Source organism: Delphinus delphis, chromosome X (assembly GCF_949987515.2).
Source record: "Delphinus delphis chromosome X, mDelDel1.2, whole genome shotgun sequence".
Classification (NCBI taxonomy): Eukaryota; Metazoa; Chordata; class Mammalia; order Artiodactyla; family Delphinidae; genus Delphinus; species Delphinus delphis.
In genome coordinates this window covers 105,430,856-105,450,778 of record NC_082704.1, presented here as the reverse complement: position 1 = coordinate 105,450,778, position 19,923 = coordinate 105,430,856, and the positions used below count along the sequence as shown (strand labels likewise).

The 19,923-nt window shown below is 46.6% G+C and overlaps 1 protein-coding gene and 2 non-coding genes across 4 annotated transcripts in view; 1 reads left to right on the top strand and 2 right to left on the bottom strand.

Moving 5' to 3' along the window:
* PCYT1B (phosphate cytidylyltransferase 1B, choline) overlaps nucleotides 1-19,923 on the bottom strand; it is a 142,400-nt gene that overhangs the window by 36,847 nt on the left and 85,630 nt on the right. Inside the window, exons 4-7 of one of the 2 annotated variants that reach the window (XM_060002689.1) lie at nucleotides 19,143-19,294; nucleotides 15,632-15,710; nucleotides 4,356-4,498; nucleotides 1,514-1,702 (exon numbers count right to left, since the gene is read on the bottom strand). In XM_060002689.1, the coding sequence (XP_059858672.1) occupies nucleotides 1,514-1,702; nucleotides 4,356-4,498; nucleotides 15,632-15,710; nucleotides 19,143-19,294 (563 nt within the window). The remainder of the gene's footprint in view (nucleotides 1-1,513; nucleotides 1,703-4,355; nucleotides 4,499-15,631; nucleotides 15,711-19,142; nucleotides 19,295-19,923) is intronic. The other variant, XM_060002690.1, reaches the window with a different exon arrangement.
* TRNAG-GCC (transfer RNA glycine (anticodon GCC)) lies at nucleotides 14,753-14,825 on the top strand. Its single transcript has one exon. It is a non-coding gene; the product is annotated as a tRNA-Gly (tRNA).
* Nucleotides 16,393-16,465, bottom strand: TRNAA-UGC (transfer RNA alanine (anticodon UGC)). The gene has a single exon. It is a non-coding gene; the product is annotated as a tRNA-Ala (tRNA).

Sequence of the window (19,923 nt, the reverse complement as noted above, 5' to 3'; positions counted from 1 at the left end):
GAATGTAAGTTGGTGCAGCCACTGTGGAAAACAGTATGGAGGTTCCTCAGAAAACTAAAAATAGAGTGAGTTACCATATGACCCAGCAATCCCACTCCTGGGCATATACCCAGACAAAACTCCTCTAATTCAAAAAGATACATGCACCCCAATGTTCATAGCAGCACTATTCACAATAGCCAAGCCATGGAAATCAATGTCCATTGACAGATGAATGGATAAAGATGATGTATATGTATACAGTGGAATACTACGCAGCCACAAAAAGAACAAAACAATGCCATTTGCAGCAACATGGATGCAACTAGAAATTATCATACTAAGTGAAGTAAATCAGAAAGACAAATACCATATGACATCACTTATATGTGGAATCTAAAATATGACACAAATGAACCTATCTGTGAAACAGAAACAGAATTACAGACACAGAGAACAGACTGGTGGTTACCAAGGCGGGGGGGGTTGTTGGGGGAGGGATGCAGTGGGAGGTTGGAGTTAGCAGATGTAGGCTTTTATATATAGAATGGATAAACAACAAGGTTCTGTTGTATAGCACAGAGAACTCTATTCAGTATCCTATGACAAACCATAATGGAAAAGAATATTAAAAATAAATGTACATATATGTACAACTGAATCCCTTTGCTGTACAGCAGTAATTAACATGGCATTGTAAATCAACTATACTTCAATTTTAAGAAACTATCTTTTTCATAGAACCCTCATTAACTCTGCTGATAATACTGGTTATTTACTCTGGAAGTGCATGCACAATAGAAATACCACTGGAGTAGAAGGTGGTTTCCAGAATTTTCTTTTCCCTTTCCATAATTTTCACTCAGAATTCCATATAGAATTTAGGCAAGAGACCCTGTCTACATTTTCTTAGTTTTAAGATTCAGATCATGGCCGCGGTCCCTCAACACCTTTATGCCTATCCCAGCACATACATACCATGGGGAAAAAAAGGGGGGCAAATCAGGGCATGATAAGTACAGAGACAGTCCTACCTCTTCTTTCTCTCTTCCAACCAATGAAAGAGGAGTTCCTGACAACCAAAGGCGATCAAGGCAGCTATATTTCTTTTGCATCCTCCTCCTCTGGTTGATCCAAGAGGCATCAGTTCCATGATACCACTGACCCACTTACAAGTGGGTCAAGTTCCATGATGCCACTGACCCACTTCACCCTTACCATCCAACTGGGAGACTGGGATGAGCTACGGAACCAACCTCTGCGGTAACAGACATTCAACGACTACCAAGTGGCTTCAAACTCTGGATAAGAAATAGAAATAGAGACCGGAGCTGGCTTTGGGCACTACTGGATGCCATACTGAGAGGAAATGCAGAAACTAAGGAAGTGACGTAGACTTGAAGTCATTCGGGGTCATGCCCCAAGTGGAGGCCACATATTGGACTGAGATAAGGGAACCCTTGAGTAGTTCCTTGGAAAGGAGGATAAACTGAAAACACCCATTACTGCAGGGCCAAGTGAAATAATTACATACCCATGCTCCATCAGGCCCAAACAGTTCTAGGAAGTTGCCAATGAATTCCCTCGATTTCTCTTCCCACTTTTGAATTAGATCATGACTCTTTTCTTCCACTCTGTTTACAAATTCCTTTGATTTTTCCTCCACGTTTTTGACCTTTTCCTTCATCTTGTCTACCTGGTTTTGGAAGCGGTACTTCTTCTCCTGGTCCAAAATTAAAGGAGAAAGAAATGGATTTATCCAAGAGGGCATGGGAGAGATCAGTCATTCACAGAAGGGTCATATTTTATTTCAACTCATGTGTGTTCTTAACCTGAAGAGTCAGGATGCTATTTCCCAAGGGCTGGATTGACAGGAAGGCCGTCTCGGAAGAAAAGTCACTTCTCATTAGTCTACTTGAATGTGTACAGCGAAGTACAAGTGGTTTTAATGTTCTCTTTCTTGTAAATATTGGAGTTGAATTCACTTATATAAGAGAAGAACCAAAAGTATACATTTGCCCTTTATTACGGAGAGATCCTGGGTGAATACAGCCCCTCAATTCTCCTGAGACTTAGACAAAAATACGAATTGTACATAGAATGGCCACTCAGAAGCTACCTGAGCTCCCTATTTTACTGGGACATTGTTAAAACCAATATTGGTTGAAATATTGGCTGGGCCTCAGAACCCACGTGTCATACTAAAATTGTCACTGTCACGATATTTGCCATTAAGCTAACGGAACTGCATCAGTTTCCTTGGTAACGAAGGAAGATTTTGTTCTGATAGCTTCTCTGGACTGGGCTTTTGTTCATAGCCTTTATGCAGCATTGCTATACCTCTGTGCCTGGAAGGCACATACGTTGGGCAAGTCACGTGTCATCTCTAAACCTCAGTTTTCTCATCTGTAAAATAGGGATAATTACCGTCCCTACCCTATAGGGGTGCTGTAACAATTAGATAAGATAATGCATGTAAAGTGCTTGGCACAAAGCCTGGCATTTAGTAGAAGCTTCAGTGTGTGTTGGCTCTTTGATCACTTTTACGCCGCAGAGGCATTTAATCATGTTACCTGGTGAGAATGGAATCAAAACCATGAAAATAAGATGAAACAAAGGCTCTTTTCCTCCATGCAATCATAAACCATTTTCTCCTGGAGAGGTAATAAGGTTTATCACTTTTCTTCACTATATGGAACTGAAGTCTATTTCATATTTCAGAATTTTTTGAGCCAGGTACAATATTACAAAACTGGGTCAGGATTCCCTGATCTAGACTTTACAAACCTTACTGCAGCCTCAGGTTGGGGTGTGAGCTACCTGTGCTGCCACAGCTATACATAATACATGGTTACTATCTATACGCAGCTCTCAGGAGCAGCACGGAACACTAGAGTGAGCACTGGACCACGAGCCAAAAGGCTGGGAGGCCGCTGCTGCCTCCACCTCCACTTTGCTTGAAGGACTTTAGCCACATCCCTCTCTGAGCTCAGCTTTCCTCACTTCTGAATTCAGGGGCTTGGGCTGGGCGACAGGTTCCTGCCGCCTCTGAGGTTCTGATTCATCTACATGCCCATCCGACACATTAGATTTTCTCCCTGAGCCGCAGCCAGGTTTGTTGTCACAGAAAAGCAACGGGCTCATCCACGCTGACTACACGGTTCCCTGAGCTAAGCGGCTTATCCACAGGCCGCTGAAAGAGCGTGAGCAACAACTTTTGGAAATGCCTCCACACGCTTGGATGGGCTACTGAATTCAATTGAAAAGAACAGACAGTTTAATTTATTGAAATAACCAGGGCTTTATGCTCTATAAGATACCAAATAACCACTTGGACGGAATTCTTTTCAGCCACTTGATCTGGTGCCACTTGAACCCGACATTTTCCATTTTGTTGCCCAGTTTGTACGAAGCCACAGAGCCTGGACTCCCAACACTCCCTGCCTCGCGAGGACAACTAATAATGACTGACTTCTGATTCCTGAACCCTTCCTCATTCGGAGGCACGGATGATCGATTTGTGTAAGCTGCTGGATAACTGTGGCTGCACGTACATATAAGCATCTAGTTTTGTAGAAAAATCGCTCTCGGACAGTATCTGTTTCGGGGGGTGGAAATTCCGTATGTACGGAGAGTTATTTTACTCAACTCCACGAGCGCCTCGGAGTCCAGGCCAATACAGTCTTCCAGACTCACGAGCATCACCTCCAGCAACTGGGCTGCCCTCTTTGCCTTTTAACAGCTTGTTTTAAACATTGTTTTAACAGTTGCTCTATTATTAAACTAACAGCAGCTCTGTGGGAACAAAACGGCAGAAATACAAAAGGAAGCCAGAGACTTTGAGCTTTATTTAAGCAGCTGTAATTTCTCTGGACAATAAAAAAAAAAAAGCGGCTGTTAACGTTTCTAATGAGCATCTGTAAGGCCTTAATAAAATGAAAGTTGTAAAATGTTAAAACAAGAAAGCATTTCCTCTGGGTTTAGCTTTTCACTGCCTCTGCCCTCCTTCCTTCCCTTTGAGCAGAAGACAACTCTTGCCTTTTGTGAGGGCAGATCTCCCGGAAATCCTTCACCCAAGTCTGAGAACGCTAAAGGGGGAGGTTGGGGTGAAGAGAGGGAGGCGAGGCGGCTCCTTTAGAAAATGTGAAGCTCGCTCGCTACCTGTGGGCCTCGGTCAACTTATGTTACCCCTTTGAACACTGGTTTCTCCATCTACAAAACGGGGATAATAATACATCACTGGGCTGTTACATGGATTGGATGAGACAAATGTCAAACATCAAGAATCCCACGTGGCGTAGAGTAAGTGATTAATAGACAGTGTTCGCAGCAGTGTGACGTGCTGGGCCTCAGAGGGTCCGCGGTGGCACACTTACATTTATAAAGCTGACATTCAGTTCCTTGGCTGTGTACCCTCTCTGGAGATTGCGTCGGGCATAAACATCATAGTCACGGACAATCCTGGTGATGATGTCTGATGTTGAGATGCCTTCCGTTCTCTGCGTTGGAACAAACATTCCTGTTCCAATAGGAAAGACAGAATAAAGAAAAACAACTAAGGTGGCCCCGGGTGACCCCTCTTCTTGAATGGCCCTCCTTTCCAGGACAAAGTGGCAGCTCTTAGGTGGGTCAGTGAGGCTTTCACATCTGGCCCCAGCTGACTCTGCCAGGCTCAGTTCCGGACACTCCCTCCCTGCCATAAACACTGTGTGTTCGTCATCCTAGACCTATTCCCCGGATGCACCAGGCGCTCACCCGTCTCCCGACATTTGCTCATGCCACGCCCTTCTTTTCTGCCCCAGATCCCCCTTCCCTGCCCACAGCGTCTGCAGAGTTGCTCCTCCTCCTACAGGGTCCGGGTTCAAGGCTATGCCTCTGCGAAGTCTTTCCTGACATCACCAGGCAGAAACCACAGCACTTAGAATATAAACTTGATTTCCATTAACAGAAGTATTTTAGACATCCTTCTCCTTGTAGAAACGGAACATTCTGAAAGCACAGGTTGTGCCTTGATCACCTTTGCATTCCCAGCACCCAGCTCAGTGCCCTGGTGTCCAGCACATGGCAAGTGCTCAATAAATGCAAATTAAATGAATAAGTGAATGGAGAGTAACAACCGAGTCAACGAATTAGATCACAGCAACTCCCCTTCTTCCCCTGGGAGTTCTGCGTCACATTACAGTGAAGGATAAGAGAAAGGGTGGACTATTTTTGTTGCCTCTGATTGAAAGACATGCCCAGGGGCTGCTAGATGATTTTGTCTCTCTAAGAACAATCTACTCTGAATGATGGTTTCACCACTCAAAGGCCCTTTCATCTAGACTCTGTGGGACTGAGTAAAAACAAACAAGCACAGAGGATGCCAATTTTTCATAGAACTTCCTTAAAGTCCTCAAAGATGTATTTGGGTGTACCAATACAGGGCCATAAGGAAGTCACAAATGTTATGAAAGACAAGAATCTGGTGAAATCAAAGATGACACAAACAGATGCAAAGATACACCATGTTCTTGGATTGGAAGAATCAAATTGTTAAAATGACTACACTACCCCAGGCAATCTACAGATTCAATGCAATGCCTATCAAATTACCAATGGCATTCTTCACAGAACTAGAACAAAAAAAAATTTTAATTTGTATGGAGACACAGAAGACCTTGCATAGCCAAAGCAATCTTGAGAAAGAAAAATGGAGCTGGAGGAATCAGGCTCCCTGACTTCAGACTATACTACACAGCTACAGTCATCAAAATAGTATGGTACTGGCACAAAAACAGAAACATAGATCAATGGAACAGGATAGAAAGCCCAGAAATAAACCCATGCACCTATGGTCAATTAATCTAGGACAAAGGAGGCAAGACTATACAATGGAGGAAAGACAGTCTCTTCAGTAAATGGTGCTGGGGAAATTGGACAACTACATGTAGAAAAACGAAATTAGAACATCCTTTAACACCATACACAAAAATAAACTCAAAATGGATTAAAGACCTAAATGTAAGACTGGATACTATAAAACTCTTAGAGGAAAACAGAGGCAGAACACTCTTTGACGTCAATCGCAGCAGTATCTTTTTCAATCTCCTAGAGTAATGGAAATAAAACACAAATAAATGGGACCTAATGAAACTCAAAAGCTTTTGCGCAGCAAAGGAAACCATAAACAAAACGAAAAGACAACCCACAGAATAGGAGAAAATATTTGCTAACAACGTGACTGACAAGAGATTAGTCTCCAAAATTTACAAACAGCTCATGTGGCTCAATATCAAAAAAACAACTCAATCAGAAAATGGGCAGAAGACATAAATAGACATCTCTCCAAAGAAGATATACAGGTGGCCAAGAGACATATGAAAAAGACGCTCAACATCACTAATTATTAGAGAAATGCAAATCAGAACTACAATGAGATATCGCCTCACACCAGTCAGAATGGCCATCATCAAAAAGTCTACCAACAGGGAGTTCCCTGGTGGCCAAGTGGTTAGGAGTCTGGGCTTTCACTGCCATGGCCCAGGTTTAATCCCTGGTCAGGGACCTGAGTTCCTGCAAGCCGTGCAGTGCAGTATGGCCAAAAGTAAATAAAGAAACAAAACACGCTCCTCTTTAACAACAACAACAACAAAAAGTCTACAAACAGTAAATGCTGGAGAGGGTGTGGAGAAAAGGGAACCTCCTACACTGTTGGTGGCAGTATACATTGGTATAGCCACTACGGAGAACAGTATGGAGGTTCCTTAAAAAACTAAAAATACAGTTCCCATATGATTCAGCAATCCCACTCCTGGGCATATATCTGGAGAAAACCATGGTTCAAAAGGATACATGCACCCCAATGTTCACTGCAGCACTGTTTACAAGAACCAAGACATGGAAGCAACCCAAATGTCCATCGACAGATGAATGGATAAAGGAGATGTGGTACATATATACAATGGGATATTACTCCACCATCAAAAAGAATGAAATAATGCCATTTGCAGCAACATGGATGGACCTGGAGATTATCATACTAAGTGAAGTAAGACAAAGACAAATATCATATCGCTTATCTGCAGAATCTTAACAAATGATACAAATGAACTTATTTACAAAATAGAAATAGACTCACAGACTTAGAGAATGAACTTATGGTTACCAGGGGTAGGGATAGATTGGGAGACCGAGATTGACATATACACACTGCTATATTTAAAATAATCAGCAAGGACCTACTGTACAGCACAGGGAACTCTACTCAATATTCTGTAATAACCTAAATGGGAAAAGAACTTGAAAAAGAATAGATACATGTATATGCATAACTGAATCACTCTGCTGTACACGTGAAACTAACAACATTGTTAATCAACTATACTCCAATATAAAATTAAAATTTTGAAAAGAATCTGGTTTATGCTCGCACTTCTGTTGTCAACTGAAATGATGTGTTGGCAATTGAGATCTTTCTAATATGATAATGGTCACTCAGTCAGAGATATCAGGCATGAGACGGCATGATGGACAGAGCCTAGGGACGAGGGTGCTGGGTCCTCCGTTTGTACACTTGGGCAAGTCACTCAAGCCTCAGAAGGCAAGTTACTTAACCTCAGCCTCTGAAGCTGAGAAATGAGGTGGCTGCACAAGATGACCTCGGCCTCACCTGTGCCGCTTCCCTCTCCCTCACTCCTTACGTCCAATCAATTTCCTTCTACTCACCAATCTACTTCCTAAATGTCTCCCTGGTTCACCCACTTTCCTCCATCCTCCATCTAAACCAATCTAACCCCACCTTGTTCAGATTACAGCAAGAGCCTCAAAACCAGTCTCCAGGGATGTCGCTTTTCTGTCCCCTCAATCTACTCTCCACGTAGCAAGAGCCGCAGAGCAGTCTTTCAAAATATAAGTCAGATACCTGCTCAACATCCTTCATTGGCTTTCTACCGTCCTTTGTATTTGGATTCAAATCCTTAACTTGACTCTGAGGCAGTTTGCCTTCTCTCTTCCCTGTGCTTCTCTCCAGTCTCATCTCAGACCCGCGTTCCCCCTTCACTCCCTAAGCCAAGGCCCCTGTGCTCCGCAGATGCAGCGGGCGCTGTGCTCCGCAGATGCAGCGGGCGCTCTTCTCACTGTTTTCTGTGGAGCTGAGCGACAGGCTGGCCCTGCCTTGGCCCAGCGGCCCCGGACTTGAGTGTCCTCCAAGGGCTGCCCCCTCCCCTCACTCTGCCACATACACTCCACCTGGTTAACTCCCGGCCATCCACTGGGGTTCACCTTTAGCATCACTTCCTCAAGGAAATCTCTCAAAGCCCAGACTGGGTCTTCCTGCTTACAATTCTCGCCCATGGTCCACTGCTCTCTTCCTTCAAATATTCCCAGACAGCTTGTTCCGTAACTGCCTTTTCCGCCTGACTGTCAGCTGCCTGCGGGAAGGCAGCGCTCCTGCCTCCTTCTCGTCTGTGTCCTCAGCACTGGGTGGCAAGCAGGCACCAGGAATATTTGTTGAATGAGTGACTAGATGAACACTGATGTCCAAGTGCCTTTCCAAACCCAGTTCTCTCGGATCTATGGACAGTGGTGAATTTGTCAGCCTTCTAGCCCCAACCAGGGCGTCCCTTTGGAGCTTTCCTTCGCCACCATGTGCACATTGACAGTATCAGCAGCAGGGCGGCCCCGCTGTCACAGGCAAAGCATCCAGTTTCTAACATACTGTGGCTCAGAGGGCAGAGCTGGGGTTGGCCCCGAGGTCAGAAACTTCTCTTAGCACCTTCTAAGAAAGCGGACTCAAATAGAAAGCTAAGTAGAAGGTAGAGGGTGCCGACACATAAAGGCATGGAGATAAATAGCACCCAACTGTGCACGGGGCTCTAGTGGGCAAAGATCCCTGAGAGGTCCCAAGCCAGGGGGCCTGAGACAGCATCCTCACCTTGGTGAGGGCAGCAGGGAGCTTCCTGGTGAGGAGGATGTCCCGTCTTTCAGTAGGCAGGCATTTCACTCACAACCACTCTGGCTGAAATGTTAAGGAGATTCTCTAGCCACTAACTGATTTTAGCAAGTCACTCAGACACTGGTGACATGAGCTCACCGTTTCTTTGAAGCCACAGGGTGAAGTCTCTGTGGCTGAGTAACTGAAAGTTGGGGCTGGGGAGAGATTTGCTTTGGCTGGTTGGGAGGTAGGTCCCTGAAAGAAGCCAAGCCCTCTGCTGACATAATGAGGCACCCAGCTTCCTCCAAATCCTAATTATTGCTCTGCTAAAAATATTCAGTAATGAGCATGATCAAAGAACCTTTCTCATCATGCTTTGCAGAACTGCGGCGTTTGGTTATGGAACTATTTTAAGAAGCAGCAAAGCACATGTTAATGAAGGAAACTTTCAACAGTAGTAGGCAATATTAGAATGACGATGAGTAACGTGGACCTTACAGTCTACTTCATTTAAGCTCCGTCTTTGCTGGAGAATTTTGACATGTAGTCTGACAAGCAGAGCAGAGGGCTGTAAAGTTTAATTCACGCCCTCGGTATCTCCGGCTTCATATAAAGTGATTTTTGACTTTCAGAATGAACCTCGATTAGAGGATAGAAGCCAAATGTGGCTGCTGACGCCATTTCTGAGCACCTTTCTTCCACGACGAACGCTCTGGCCTTCTCTACCTGGGCCCCAAACAGATTTCTACCGTGGCTCTCCCTTGGTGAGGAATCAGCAGAGTAGATCAATGGACCACAAGAAAGGGTCCTCGTGCCCATGAAAAGGCACATGTAAGTCTTATGCCTGCGCTCCGAGAGCAAGTAAAATGCCACCTGACTATTCAATTTGGAGGTGGGAATTGTGGTGGATTGAAGATGGGCACGATTCCTGTCCCTTGGAATGTGAGCTGGCCTTCGTGACGTGCTTATAACAAATAAAATGTGGCATAAGCGATGCCGCGTGGCTTCCAAGGCTAGAACCAGTGTCAACCCCAACTGAGCTCCCTGTCAACAGCCAGCACCCACTGCCCGCCACTTAAGTGCGCCATCAGGGACCTCCAGCCCAATTGGGCCAGTGTCTGACTACAACCGTTTCAGAGACCCTGAGCAAGGACCACCCAGTCAAGCCCTTACTGGAATCCTGTTCCACAAAATCATGAGCAAAATTAAGTGGCTCTTTTTCTTGGCCATGCCGTGCAGCAGGCAGGATCTTAGTTCCCTGACCAGGGATTGAACCCGTGCCCCCTGCATTGGAAGCATGGAGTCTTAACCACTGGACCGCCAGGGAAGTCCCTAAAGCGGCTCTTTTAAGTCACTAACTGCAGCAATAATTTGTTATGCAACAATCGGATGATCAATTGCTTAGAGTTAGCAAAATATTGGACCTGTTTCTACACCCAACAACTAGAACTTGAGGTTTTCCTGATTCCTCAAATCAGGAAAGTAACTTTCTCTTAGCTCACCAGAGGCTATTCACCCAGAAATAAAAACACCGGTAAATGCTTGTTGCTGCTCTACAAGGCAGTCGAAGAACTGTCACCCCAGGACATGCTGACTCAGTTAAACCTGGGAGTAACCCCTGGGGGAATTCTGGGTGAACCAGAATCCCCGGTCTGGATTCATGCTACTCTAAGTGAGCTTTATGAACCTACAGTAGCTAACACCCTGGGAGCTCATCAGAAATGGGAATCTTAGGTCCCACCAGACCTACTGAACGCAAATCTGCACCTGAACAAGATCTTGCAGGGATCTGCAGACACACTGACACCTGACAAGCACTTGTGTGTACCAGGCCCCTCATGACAACTTTCGGAAAGAAGCAGCTTGCTCACAGCTCAGATCTTACAAAGACTTAAAAAGGTAATACTCGCCCCATGCCATAACCCATCACTGAGTTACTGACACATCAGGCAGTTTAGCCCCCTCCTCCCTCCTCTCCAACCCACCAAAGCCCACCTCGCCATGTTTCCTAGCAGCCTTCCAAGTCTAAAGCGTATGGGGTTTCCTTTCTCGGAACTCCTTACAGACAAGACTGGTATCTGAGACTGTCAGGCCTCCCGTTCTTACCCAATGTTCCTGACCACCAAGGGAGCCCTTTCTAAGAGAACAGTACAGACCTGACCAGCTCAGGGTAGCATGGAGTTCCCCCAGCTGGCCCCAAAAGGATGTGAACCAACAAAAAAACTCCATTAGGGAGACTGAGTACGTTCTACATAGCAGAATACATTTCTGATATATTAGCCAATGTCATTTTCATTTCTGGGGATGATGTCTGTCCTGAAGCCCTCTTCCCACTGATGCTGAGACCTCCATCACCTCAGGGGAGAGCAGATGCAGCTGAGGATACAGGAGACTGTGTTCAGCTTTTGACTTCTCAAACAAGCTCTTCTGAAGGCTCATTTCTAAAAGAATAGTTATGAAAGGTAAGGCTTTCACTTGAAAGAGCCAGGCTTTGAGGACTGCAGAAAGGGTTTTCTAAATGCCAGAAGTGTCCCTTTGATGATCAAGAACCAGAGGTTCAGTGGACTCAGGGTATAGAATGTTGAACTGTCAGCCCTGGAGTGGGGAAAGATGAAATTAACACAGGGGCAGTTTCCTGCCCTCGGGGAAGAAGACAGCCCCTCCTGAGGTTGAGGGAAAAGCCCAGAGAGGGATCAGAAGCGAGAGAATATAAGCAAGTCCTCTGTCTTGCCCTGACTCAGGTTCAAACCCCCGGGGGCAGAGGCAAGTAAGAAACCCCCTTAGGAAGCCCAGAGCAGAGGGGCTGGTACCCTGTTTACCTCGAGGAACTTTGGGAGGAAATGGTCCCACAGAGGCCCCGTGCCAACATGGCGAGCAGGTCAGACAGGGCCTAATGTGGCTCCCTCCCACTGCCCTCCAGTAATCGTGGGGGACATATTTGACGTTCCTGGGGACCCTCTCAAGGAACACTGATGGTAGCTGGGACTTGAGATCAGCATGACTGCTGGGTGGCACACCTGTAATGTGGGGAGGGGGGTAGTGAGGCAGAGGCTGTGGCCGAGGCAGGCCAAAGAGGGCCGTGGCTGGGGAACAGATGGACGTGGCGGCCATGGGGATCTGGTAGCCAGGGATGATGGCTGAGCAGGTCTTGATACCCCACAACAACAGGTCAGCAGAGCCAGATCCGTAGCCCATCCAAGCCAGTACTCAGATCATGCCAGGAGAAGAAGGCCACAGGTTGAGTCCACGTGGTCTAAGTGCAAACCTTAAAGAGTCTGAATTACTTCAAGTGTCAAGAGTGGGTTGTTTTTTTTCCTGTCATCTGTGGAAATGGGAGCTCCTAAGTTTGGTTACAGAAATTCCTCTTGCCCCCTACCCAGTTGTCCTTCCCCCGCAAGAGAGCTGTTCCTGGCACCCCCCCGCCTCCGAGTGGCATCTGGCCCTGTGACGCACGGAATGAAGCCTAAACCACTCGTCCTGCCAGTTCTTCTCTCCGCTGCCACCTCCACGCACCCTTTACCACATGAACATTGTCGATTTTCTCCAAACACGCTGCACTTCCTCATATACCCCCACCTTTGGACACACCTCCCCTGCCTGCTATATATAGCAGGCTTCTAATATTTTGGTGTAATTATTTATATCTGGCTCTGCTCTCTGTCAAGGGTGAGGGCCGTCTTATTCATCTTTGTATCCCGTTTTCCCACCAACAATAGCAGGCTTGTGGATGCACTCAGCGGTTCGTGTGTTAACCAACGAGAGTCAAAACCATCCAAAGACGGAATGGGCTGCCTTGGGAGAGAGGAAGCTCACCCTCATGGGAGACGTGCAAGCATCGGTTCTACCTGGATCTGGCAGTGATGCCAAAGAGGAGGTAGACGACTGGGTGAGTGACCCTTAGGAGCCCGTTCTACCTTCAGAGTCTGAAGGTCCCTGAATACCAGGAAAAGGCTGTAGCGGCAGCAGGCTGAGGGTGAAGGACGGTGGGACCAATGGGTGGAGTTCCAGTGGCCTCCAGGAAGGGGAAAGATAGCTCCGATGCAAGTGGCAGCAACGGGGGCAGCTCAAATATAAAGTGGCGTGTATTCGACTTCTTGAAATCCCTGAGTAAAGCATATGGTAACTCACTAAACTACAGTATCTGTACCGTGCCAGATGATGGCTTAACGTATGCAGGAAAGTATGCATGAATGCACCTACAGTACCTATAGACGTCATGTATGGTACAAAATAAAATAGCAGAAAATAAATTAAGCCATTAAAAATCTACTTCTGCACCTACCTTTAGCTAAAATACCAATTCCAGCCCATCCCTTCCTCAAACTCTTCCTCGCTCCAAGATTCTCAGGCAGCAACAGGCTTATGGGAATTTTATGGAAGGTGGTCTGATGAAGGAAGAGGGATGGAGAAGCTAAGGAATTCACGTTACCGTACTGCCTCCTCAACCTTGGACAGCTCCACTTATAGAGTCAGAAAAACCGTATCTGATCCTGTAAGAGGGTAGAAGTAATTACCTTTGCCCCAGCTGTCTTTTTAAGTAATCCAAATGGATATTATCTGGGGAGGCTGGGTATTTTAAAATCCCAGCAATGACTATTCTGATTCCTGGTGATTATTTGAAACCCTGTGACATTGACGGAAAACCTCAGCTCAGGAAAATGATGAGTATTGGGCAGAGCCGAGACTATTTTTCCATTATACATTTGCCCCAAAGAGCACCTATAATTTGTGAGTTTTTGCCTGTTATAAAGTAGAGCAAAAAAGATGCAAATTCATAGATATAATTTCGAAGATCTTTCAGATCACAGTCTTTTTTTTTTTTTTTTTTTTTTTTGCGGTACGCGGGCCTCTCACTGTTGTGGCCTCTCCCGTTGCGGAGCACAGGCTCCGGACGCGCAGGCTCAGCGGCCATGGCTCACGGGCCCAGCCGCTCCGCGGCGTGTGGGACCTTCCCGGACCGGGGCACGAACCCGTGTCCCCTGCATCGGCAGGCGGACTCTCAACCACTGCGCCACCAGGGAAGCCCTCACAGTCATTTTTGAAATAAGTCACAGAGTGAGCCCTTCCATCTTTCACTGAGATTTTGTTGGGCTGTGAGGCTAAGATGGTTTGGAGTAATTCAGCACTTGTCATTAGCATCTCCTTCAATAAAGAGGTGTGCGAGGAACTCAGAGGCCAAGATACCAGTGAAAAGCCAACAAATTGGATGAAAGGTCCATATCCTTCAGGCCAAAATATCACCCTTACATCTAAATAATATGAACCATTCCACAAGACAGAAGTGTGTGCCCGAATGATCTGGGGAAATGGCTCCATTCCCCGTGTGTTGGGAAGAGCCCCTGCACACAAAAGGCTTCCATCTTAAGCTGCCTCCCCATCATACTCAATAAAAGCACTCTCTTGTTCAGCCAGCACTTAAGGAGCATCACAGATGTACCAGGGACTGTGCTGGGGATGCAAAGATGGATGAGTTATGGCCGTGGCCTGTGGCACTTCACTCTAGCTAGGGACACACACCCACCCACCCACACACACACACAATCAGGAGAAGGGAGCTGACAAGGAGGTCCATGTGCGAAGAGTGTCTGCCTCCGAAGAGGGAGGGGGCTGTGCTGAATCATGGCCCAGGGAGAGGGTGCATGTCTGGGTTCGCTCCTCAGCTGGGCCCTGAACAAGATGCTCAGAGGAAGGGCATTCCAAGCCCAGAGAACAGCTGGAGGAAAGGTATAAAGCGGGGGTGTGTCTGGAAACCAGGACAGATTCCGTGTACCTGGAGTGTAGAGTGTGTGGAAGGCAGAGCACAGAGCTGAGGCTGGTGAGACAGGGAGAGAAACCCAGTAACAAAACCCAGGAGCGGGGACTTCCCTGGTGGCCCAGTGGTTAAGACTCTGCACTGCCAATGCAGTGGGCACGGGTTCGATCCCTGGTCGGGGAACTAAGATCTCACATGCCCCATGGTGCGGCCAAAAGATATCAAGAAAAAAAAAAACACAAAAAAACCCAAAGGTCCCAGAAGTGTCCCAGAAATGGAAGCAAAGACAAGAGCGTCTAAGCAAAGAACACGGTCAGCAGTGTCGTTATGCCCAGAGCGGGGACTGAGCTAAGGCCGCTGGACTGGGTGGTCCAAAGGGCATCTGCGAACTGAGCAAAGATGGGACAGAAGTCAGACTGCAGGTGACTGAGGAATGACAGCTGCCACTAAGAGGAGGACCAAGCAAGGATGTCCGTGAAGGTAGAGGCAGGAGGGAGGGCAGAAGGAAAGATCTGGGTTTATTTGTTTTTGTAAACTTCCGCGTAAGCTGGTAAGAAACTACTGGAGAGTGAGAAGCTTGGATCACAATGGGAGGAAGAATAAAAGAAAACATGCTCCAGGGAAGGGAGAAGGTAAGTTCAGATAAGAGGTTAGCCTGGGACAGAAAACATACCCCTCTTCCTCTGGATGCAGTAGAGGAAGCAAGGATGCAAGGACGCAAGGAGTTATGGGTAAATCAGGGCAGGAAGGGGAAAAAGAGGAGGTAAATGTTACCAAGGAGCAACCGAGCATCCCACTGAGGCTAGAAACCACAGATCATCTATGATGCCCAGGAGCGATTTCCCTGCAGTCAGAGCAGCGTAGGAGTACGAAGAGTACTTGATGAAGGAATTAATTCCGGGGAGCCCGCAATGGAAGGAAACCTCCCTCTTTCCAGTCCCCCAGTAAGTCCCTGGGGCCAACCAGGGTGAGCACAGGACGACCCTCACCTGCTTCCTTTATATGCTTGTAAACATCATCAGAGCCAGCAGAGGAGTACGGAATGTCATCGTGGGCCACAAAGTCAATCTGTTGGAGAGAGAGGAGAGTGACATCAACACCGGGATGGGGCTGCATGTCTGCAATTTGAAAATACATATTTTTTTTAGAACAAAGTAGTTGTAATTAAGCAGTTGAAATGAGCAGTTTAGAAGGCAGACTTGAATCCTTGACTGAAAGGTATTTCCAACTGTCTCTGTTTCCACGAGCTGATGGGAACTAGATTGCTTTCTCTCTTTTGCTGGTCCCTCTTTCTTCTCTCACCTCTGACAGTAGGTGTTTTTGGCCTTCTGTTCTTCTGCCTCTAAAATCTCTCCTTCAGACAATTCGCTCATTCTTCAGATTTTTTTTTTTTTTTTTTTTTTTTTGCGGTACGCGGGCCTCTCACTGTTGTGGCCTCTCCCGCCGTGGAGCACAGGCTCCAGACGCGCAGGCCCAGCGGCCATGGCTCACGGGCCCAGCCGCTCCGCGGCATGCGGGATCCTCCCGGATCGGGGCACGAACCCATGTGCCTTGCATCGGCAGGCGGACTCTCAACCACTGCGCCACCAGGGAAGCCCCATTCTTCAGATTTCAATCACCTCTGCTATGAGGAGCCCAAATCCTCATTTCCTGTCCCACTGATGGCAATAGGCCCACCCTCACATTTAAGTCATATTTTATTTTATTTATTTATTTTTTTGTCCGTGCCACGCGGCATGCAGGATCCTAGTTCCCCAACCAGGGATCGAACCTGTGCCCCCTGCAGTGCAAGCACAGAGTCCTAACCACTGGACCACCAGGGAATTCCCCCACTTAAGTCAGATTTTATATTGTAGAAATGAATTCACGTCTCTCTTCGCATTTGATTCATACAACCACCTTGTGAGGCAGGTAGGGCAAGTATTACTATTTCAGTTGGGTCATACGGCTGCTGAAATGATAAAACTTGTCAAATTTGCCCAAAGTCACCCTTTTCTCTTTTGCCAGCCTTGCTGTCACTTTAGAAACCTGTCTGGAATTTTAATTCATCCTGAAAACTGGGGCCCCTTCCAAGGGCACCTCCATTTTCTAAGTTTATTTAGGCTCCAAACACCTTGGAATCAGCCTTTTTTCCCTACTTCCTTCACTCTCCGTAGCACATAGGTCACAAGTTCCATTGTGTGTGTGTGTGTGTGCGTGTGTGTGTGTGTGTGTACATAAGTGCATACACCCATCACTTCCTCTCCATTGCTTATGCCAAATCCAGGGCCCCATCACCTGGATTATTAATACCAACTTGAACCTGACCTTCCTCACTGCAGGCTCTTTCTTCTCCAAGCCATCCCTCTGTCACATGGTGGGGGGACCTCCTTAAACAGAATTTTCTTCTTGTCATCCTTGTGCCTACTGATCTTCACTAGTTCCTTGTTCTCCTCCTCCATCAAGTAAAAACTTCTTGCCTAACTTTCAAAGCCCTTTAACAAGGCTTCACTCCACCTTGAGAGGTAGAGTAGCAGTTTAATTTTGCTGGGTATAGATTCCTGCCCCACCACTTACTAGCTATATAACTCACAATTTAGTGGTAAGGATTAAATCAGGATTTCTCAACCTTGCTACTAGTGACATTTTGAACTAGATAATTCTTTATTGGAGGGACTTCCCTGGTGGTGCAGTGGTTAAGAATTCACCTGCCGGGGCTTCCCTGGTGGCACAGTGGTTGAGAGTCCACCTGACGATGCAGGGGACACGGGTTCGTGCCCCGGTCCGGGAAGATCCCACATGCCATGGAGCGGCTGGGCCCGTGAACCATGGCCGCTGAGCCTGCACGTCCGGAGCCTGTGCTCCGCAGCGGGAGAGGCCACGGCAGTGAGAGGCCCGCGTACCACACACACACAAAAAAAGAATCCACCTGCCAGTGCAGGGGACACGGGTTCAAGCCCCGGTCCGGGAAGATCCCACATGCCACGGAGCAACTAAGCCCGTGCGCCACAACTACTGCGCCTGCGCTCTAGAGCCCGCGAGCCACAACTACTGAGCCTGCACGCCACAACTACTGAAGCCCGCACGCCTAGAGCCCATGCTCCGCAACAAGAGAAGCCACCTCAATGAGAAAGCCGCGCGCCGCAACAAAGAGTAGCCCCCATCACTGCAACTAGAGAAAACCCGCGCACAGCAACGAAGGCCCAACGCAGCCAATAAATAAAGTACATAAATTTACATATAAAAAATTCTTTGTTGGAGGGGGAGAGTCTGTCCTGTGCATTGTAGGATGCTTAGTAGCACCCCTGTCCTTTACCCACTAGATGCCAGTAGCACCCCTTTAGTTATGATGGCCCAAAATGTTTCCAGGCCCTGTTAAATGTCCCTTGGGGGCAAACTTGCCCCCACTTGAGAATCGCTGGATTAAATAATGTAATTATGTAAAAGTGCTAAAAATAATAACTGGTACACAGCAAGTACTCAATAAATGTTATTATCATCAATTCTGTTCTTCGTACTCAAACTTAGTTGTTCCTCGTCTCCAGTGTATGACAACAACAACGTCTCAGGGTAGCCATGAGATTGAATGTGATTCATGTAAGAGCAAAGCACTTAGCGCAGGGCTGGGTACATGGCAGCCATCATCAGCATCCCCGTAATTCTGCACACAAGTTGAAGATACAATAGATGCTTAGTAAAAATGTGTTAGTGATTGCTGGAAGTAAATCCTATTGGAGTTTTTCCTTTTTCTTTTTATTCTTGCTGGGAAATTGTCTGCTCTGCTATTACCCATGCACATTTATCAGTGTTCTCTATTCTCTCCTGCATCGTGAATTTAAAAATAGAAAACTCTTAGAACAGCTTAATCTTATTTTTTTGTACTGCTTATAAAAGGAAAGAAGAGCTCCTAATGTGGGGCTGGTAGGGAGATACAAAGCACATAATTTGATGCAGATCAAAAGGATTTCTTGTGTTTTCAACTAATAAAAATCTTCTATCAGTAGGAGTCTCAGGGTCACAAAATCAGAGATACACAGTTCTCTCCTTAAAGCCTGACCCCTGTCCCTCTGGATAAGGTATGTGGTCATTTGTTCCACGAAAAATGATGCCTGTGGAACTCTAAGCATCAATAATAATGATGATGACATTTTTGGAGCTCTTGCTTTGAGCCAGCCAGTGTTTCAAGGGTTTTACTAGATGATCTCATTAGATCCTCAAAACAGCAGCCATGTTCTGGTTTAGGTAAGTGAGTGCAATATGTTGCTCAAGGTCCCACAGTTAAGAAGTTAAGCCACACATGGACCTGAGTGGTCTAGCTCCAGAGACCACACTGAGGAAGTGGGATGCTGTTGGTCCCCAGGCGTAGGCACAGGACAGGTGCTGCATCAAGTGACATCACATGACAGTGCCTGAAGTTACCTCTTGCCAAAATAAGAAGAGTCTTTGGACTTTCTGGGTATAAGCTGGAGAAACAGACGACTCCCTAATTCTGCTACTTAGAGAACGTGGAAGAATAAGTACCTTGTGTTTTTCCAGAAACTCTGGCGTGAGTGTCCACGGAGCATCTCTGATGACTTCATCCACATAGCGACAGTGTCTCAGCGCTTCGTATCTCTCTGCTTCATTCATCACGGTGAAACCTTTGAATTTGTGGGTGAGGTCATCACTGCAAACTGAAACAGGCAAATGCGTTAAATGCTGTTAGCTGGCCCAGGCCCTGCTCACAGCCATCCCAATACAGACATGGCTCCTTCAGCAAGACAAAGAACTCAGCCTTGCTAGGTGTGTGACATAATCAAACTCAGGGGGGTTTTTTTGTTCGTTTTTTTTTTTTTACGGGAACGAAGGATCAGGAAAGTGAAGCAAGCTGAAATCCCCTGGCAATTGAGAATTTCATTTTAGTGTTAATTACAACTGCATTCTCCACTGTGACTTTTATTAAAATTATTCTCCACGCTACCTAATGTGACTTTCACATCTTCTTATTTCCCTATCTCACCCTTCAGGGAACGTTACTATCCAGAAATAAAATGACCAAATGAACAGACAGAGAAGGCAGAACGAGGACCAAGAGGCCTGAGTTACAGAACGTAAGAACAGTCAGTTCCAATTCCTTTAACACATCACTGTACTTAGTAACCCAAGTGTGATTCACATGCACGCACGTGCGCACACACACACACGCACACACACACGCACTTCTGTTCCCTGGAATGAGGTCCAGTCACTACACATTGGGCCACACGATCAAGAGGAGAAGGTCACGAAATAGAAGATCTGATCTAGCAGAGTTCATCCTTCC